This window comes from Arachis ipaensis, chromosome B03, assembly GCF_000816755.2.
Source record: "Arachis ipaensis cultivar K30076 chromosome B03, Araip1.1, whole genome shotgun sequence".
Lineage (NCBI taxonomy): Eukaryota > Viridiplantae > Streptophyta > Magnoliopsida > Fabales > Fabaceae > Arachis > Arachis ipaensis.
The window spans coordinates 86,034,391-86,039,995 of record NC_029787.2 but is presented as its reverse complement, the minus strand read 5'-3'; the positions used below and the strand labels follow the sequence as shown (position 1 = coordinate 86,039,995).

Genomic DNA, 5,605 nt, shown 5'->3' with positions numbered 1-5,605 from the left:
GATGTCCTACCTTAAAAAATATGTTTGTATTAAAAGAAAATATTTTAATTTGGATTTCAAAACATCATTATTCACCTTACTTGTTTCTAACGAAAAGAGTGTATTAATATGTTAGAGTCATGTCCACATGTACAAAGCTAAGTTAATAATAATGCTTTGAAATCTAAATTAAAACATTTTTTTTTAATACAAATATGATTTTTAAAGTAGGACATCTTTTGATTATATTAAATACAAAAATATTAAATAATAAATTTATCATTATTTTTGTCCAAAAAATACAAAAAAATTATGGTATAGTATTATTGTGCAATTAATAATAATAGTAATAATAATAATAATTATTTTATTTTTTTAAATGGAAGACTGTTATGTCTGATAGAAAAAAACATTGGAAATTGATCTGTATATTAATTTTTTTGGGACTAAAATGTCCGTTTTTAAAATCTTTGGGGACTGATCTGAGTAGTTATTCTGCCGAAAAATAAATTAGAAACTGATTTGTCTGCCGAAATAAAATCTTAAAAATTAGCCTTTGTATTAATTTTTTTTGAGAACTAAAATATCTACTCTTAAAATCCTTAAAAACTAATTTGGATAATTACTCTATTTTTAATATTTTAAGTGATTTATGTTTTCGCCAATTTTTGAAGTTTGCTAAGAATAAAAATATTTCGGTAAGAAAATGCGGATCAACTATTGCTGATTAAGTGGCCAGAAGTCTTAAATATATTTGGGCCTAAATGTATTTGAGCCTCAAAAGTAAAAACCATTCAACGCAACATAAACATTTATCATTAAATACAAAAAAAAAAAAAATTCATTTATCATTTTATCGTTTAGTCTGGCTATCGTAATTTACTAACAAAGATAAATGTTCGATATTATTAAGATATAGTTTAAAATTGTTAAGCGCTATTCTATGTTCTATGTTATTATTAACATATAAAATATTTGTACTTTACAAAATTTTTGACATAATAAGTGATTGGCTCAATAAATTCAATTCATGTGATGATACATTATTAAATAATTAAGTAAAATAATGCAATTAATAATTTAAGTGCAATATCATAAAATTCAAAATGTTTAACACATTAAGGTTTGTGAGAGATTTTGATAATATGAAGGAGGTGTTAACTTTAAATATCTTGTTTTCGTCTAATAAACAAATCATTAATGTTTTTCTTTCATAAAAGAAAAAGAAAAAGAAAAAGATTTTTGAAAAAAGGAAAATAAAAAAAAAAAACAATGCCGGAAGTCTTCCATTTTCACGGTTGGCGTCCCCCTCGGTGACGAAGTAGTAGAACACCCAGAAAACACAGCGAAAGAAGGTTCTCTCTCTCTCTGCGTTCGTTCACAGCTCAACGAATGGCGGTAAGTCTCATCAAACACGCTCTTACTCGAAAATTAGAACAAGTTCTACGCTATGGTTCTTCGCGTTTCTCAACTTACCATGATTTCCTCAGGACTCGTCTGGAACAACGCTCATGGATCTGATTACGGCGGACCCTACGCCTACGCAGACATCGTCTTCGGCGTCCTCTGCAGTGGCGTCTCCGGCATCGGCGTCACCGGCATCAGGTCTTCCCACGGCGCTGGGTAAGCCCGGTGGGGAGAAGAAATCGAAGCGAGCCGCATTGATGCAGATCCAGAACGATACCTTTTCTGCTGCCAAAAATGCTTTGAATCCAGTTAGGGCCAATCTTATGCCGCAAAAACAAAAGAAAAAGGTTCCGCGATTTCGTCTCTTTACCTCTCTTTCGTGCTTTGCCAAAGTTGGCGTTTCTAGTTAGCGAATTTGCTGTGCGCATCGTAGATCAGTTAGTGTTGAGTTCATAAATATTGGTTTTGTACATGTACTTGAATGCTCTGTGGTCTTATCAGCTCGTGTTTAGTTCATGAGATGCAAAACTAGTGTGTCTCTTTGGAAATCGGTAGCTGATGATGAACATAGAACTGGAACTTTCTTTTGATCTTTTTTGCGCCAGAAGATAATATGTTGTGCTTTGCGTTTGGTCTTTGAATTTTGCTCTTTCTCCCTCCAGCCAGTTTCATATTCACAACTTGCGAGAAGTATCCATGAACTAGCTGCCACTTCTGATCAGGTAAGTATTGCAACTTTGTTCTTTCTTTCTTCTTCTTCTTAAACTTAATGTTAGAATTTTGAGGGATATTTGCTGATGCTTTATTCTTGATGATAACTCGACTCCAGAGAAGTTCTCAGCGGCAATTAGTGCAACATGTATTTCCAAAACTTGCCGTATATAATTCTGTGGATCCTTCGCTCGCTCCCTCTCTTCTCATGGTATGCTTTAACTACCTTGAACTTGAATACTTTTACATACATGTGATTCCTTGTTTTTGGATGGGCCTACTGCTGAATTGCACCGACATCGAAATGTAGAATATTGTGTCTTACTGAATTTTCCTTATGCATTTATTTATATTTTGCTTAATTTGTTTGGAAAAATCATATAGCTTTGCTGTTTATTTTATTTTATTTTTTATTCTGTAGCTTAATCAGCAGTGCGAAGATAGAACTGTGCTACGATATGTCTATTACTACCTGGCTAGAATCTTGTCTGACAATGGCTCCCAAGGTTTGACCGCAGGCGGTGGGATACCCACTCCTAACTGGGATGCATTGGCTGACATTGATGCAGTTGGAGGTGTCACTCGAGCTGATGTTGTGCCACGGATAGTAGAACAGCTTATTGCCGAAGCCACAAATGCTGAATCTGAGTGTGAGTAATTAATCACTTTTGTTTGTTAGCGTAATACTTTTAAATATGGCAGAAGGTTGCATTCTTTCATGTTTTTTGTCGATGAACTCATTTGTTCTACCTCAAAATTGATAGCTATTTTACTCTTTGTTGTTGCTGTTAATTTGAAATTTTTTTTGTAGACAAATTACTTAGAACTCTTAAGGAGTTGTTAAGTTTCTAATTAACTGCAGTAATTGTGGAGAAGAAATTTTTCCATAAGAGGAAATATTATTAATACAAAGAGAAGGGTACTACGCATATGAAATAGAGAGATCCCTTTATATACAGACCATAACCTTACACCACGTAGACCTTAGAAGCAAGATGCTTAATATCTTTCAATGAGACCTGCTTGGCTAAAGGCCCTCTGTTAAATTTAAAATGCGAGTTATTCTAAAACCAAATACAGTAAAGAATGGCATAAACACTTATGAAGTGTACAAAACATAGGAAGCAATGAGACTGAAATGCATTTATGAAGTGTACAAAACCTAGAGGCAGTGAGACATTGCTAGGGCTAAGGTGGGGTATATTTTTGCATAAATTGTTTATGGAGATTATAGCGTTCAGAGCATTGGATGGTAGATATTATGCTCTTTGGCTAATGAACTTGCACGTGATTGGTGGGGTTTTAAAATACCAAACTATCATGATGGATGCACCATTTTATATTTTAATTGTGAATAGCTATCGTATATATTTCTGTTGAATCAGGACATCCTCATCCACTCAGATACCAATGGAGTCATTATTTTTCATAATCATAAACACGTTTAGCCTGTCTAAAAATCAAATTGTCCTCATTTAATGGGTTTTAGTTGTTGAAGCATGTCCTCATTAATGTTTTCGGGTTAATCTTTTGATCTACATTCAACTTGTGTTTTGAAGTTCATGCTCGAAGACTCCAATCCTTGAAGGCACTTACATATGCTCCTTCATCCAACTCTGAAGTATTGTCCAGATTGTATGAAATTGTTTTTGGTGTACTAGAGAAGGTTTGTGCTTCTCCGTTACCGTCATTATCTTTATAAGATATTCAGTGTTGCTTATTCATTTCTAATTTGTCGTAAAGTCAGCTCCATGTTGAATTAGTTGTTTGGAAATGTTGGTTTGTGCTTGAAAATTGAGCTCACCCTTAGATTTCTAGCTTCTATTTTGATTTGGTTCTGGTTCCGTAGTCATAAATAGAGGCCACTGTTTACTTTCTTTCTAACAATAATTTGTTTCTTTATAATTAAGATGTGACATTATGGTGCTATTGACATTTTAGGTTGGCACTCCACCAAAGCGAAAGAAAGGCATACTTGGGGTTGGGACTAAAGGTGGTGATAAAGAGGTAAAGATTATTGGCTTATATGTGACTATCTGTATACTTCTTTAATTTCATTAACTGCTGGTACTGAAAAATTCTGCATCTAATAACCATCTTGCGGAATTATTTCCTATCAGGGATCTTTTTACCTTTTATTCTTACCTCTCTCGTAAGTTGTAACGTAATTTGTGTATAGGTTATGATGATATGCCAACATTTTATGCTTATTTTCAAAATATCAAACAAAAAAGTTAAAATATCTTATATATTAGTTTAATCTGCAGTCCTTTTTATATTTCCTTATATTCTTGATGACATAGTCTATCATCCGAACCAATCTGCAATTTGCTGCCTTGAGTGCTCTAAGAAGACTCCCTATCGATCCTGGGAATCCAGCATTTCTCCATTATGCTATACTAGGGTAAGTTGATCTCATATCCAGCATTTACTAGCTATTGCTCATGTTTGAACCTTAGAGAAGTTAGGATTTTTTGGGCATAGTTCCATATAAAGTATATCATTTCTTAGTTTTGACACAGTACTTCCTTTATCTTTTAATGAAGTACTGTTTATCAAATAAGCCAAGACTTTTTACTCCCTAAAAAAATTTAACTTTCTACTCTTATGGATTTTCATTTAAATGTATGAGTTGTTTGAATCGTGATGTATGACTGATAGGGTTTTCTGTATCCTTATATCTTTACTCTGATTATGAAAATTCAAGAAGCACAGCTTAGAGGATCATGATAGTTCATGGCCTATCAGCCTATTTTTGTATAGCAACTTTTTGCTTCATGCTTTACATTTATTTGGACTTACCAACCTACCATTAATTGCATAGTTTATTGGTTTTCACATTCTCCCTTTGTAGTTTGTGATTTATAGTCATAAGTACTGAACGAAGTTGACTTCAGGATTTCATCTTCTGATCCGGTTGCTGTGAGGCATGGGCTGGGAATTGTTTCTGAGTTGGCTACAAGGGACCCTTATGCTGTAGCAATGGCATTAGGTAACAGTTTAGATCTTCAGAATAGTTTTGTATAAGTGGTGTTCCATCGTCATCGTCGTTGTTGTTGTTGTTGTTGTAATTTTACTATAATGTTGGAAAACAATCCTCCTTCAATCTAATACTCTCTGAATATTCTTCTGCAGGAAAGCATGCACAGCCTGGAGGTATGCTGGTCAGATCTTTTATTTGTTTTTCCTTCATTTCTTGTTGGTTGTTTGAACATGATATAGGATTTGATATCTTCTTTATTCAAGGAGAGCCAGTTATTCACCTATAACCATAGTCGTTAATATTACAGGATACAGGGTAGTTATAAAAAATTTAATACTTCAGTAGAATTGGTTGTATCGTGATATCATTGCAATACTTTTACCAACAGATTAAGAGATTTGAATATGAAAAAAATTCAGGAGATTTAAGTATAAATTTAAACATAGTATTAACAAAGAAGGATTGGAGTTGGGGAGTTTCATGTACCTAATTTTTCACATTGAAGGGTCTCACGAGTAGTAATGA

The 5,605-nt window shown here is 33.5% G+C and overlaps 1 protein-coding gene across 1 annotated transcript in view; it reads left to right on the top strand.

Moving 5' to 3' along the window:
- Positions 1,203-5,605, top strand: part of LOC107630660 — a 12,086-nt gene continuing 7,683 nt past the window's right edge. Inside the window, exons 1-10 of the mRNA XM_016333864.2 lie at positions 1,203-1,377; positions 1,470-1,733; positions 2,049-2,108; positions 2,216-2,308; positions 2,519-2,747; positions 3,657-3,763; positions 4,039-4,104; positions 4,401-4,501; positions 4,995-5,089; positions 5,233-5,253. Of these exons, the coding sequence (XP_016189350.1) occupies positions 1,372-1,377; positions 1,470-1,733; positions 2,049-2,108; positions 2,216-2,308; positions 2,519-2,747; positions 3,657-3,763; positions 4,039-4,104; positions 4,401-4,501; positions 4,995-5,089; positions 5,233-5,253 (1,042 nt within the window). The 5' untranslated portion in view covers positions 1,203-1,371. The remainder of the gene's footprint in view (positions 1,378-1,469; positions 1,734-2,048; positions 2,109-2,215; positions 2,309-2,518; positions 2,748-3,656; positions 3,764-4,038; positions 4,105-4,400; positions 4,502-4,994; positions 5,090-5,232; positions 5,254-5,605) is intronic.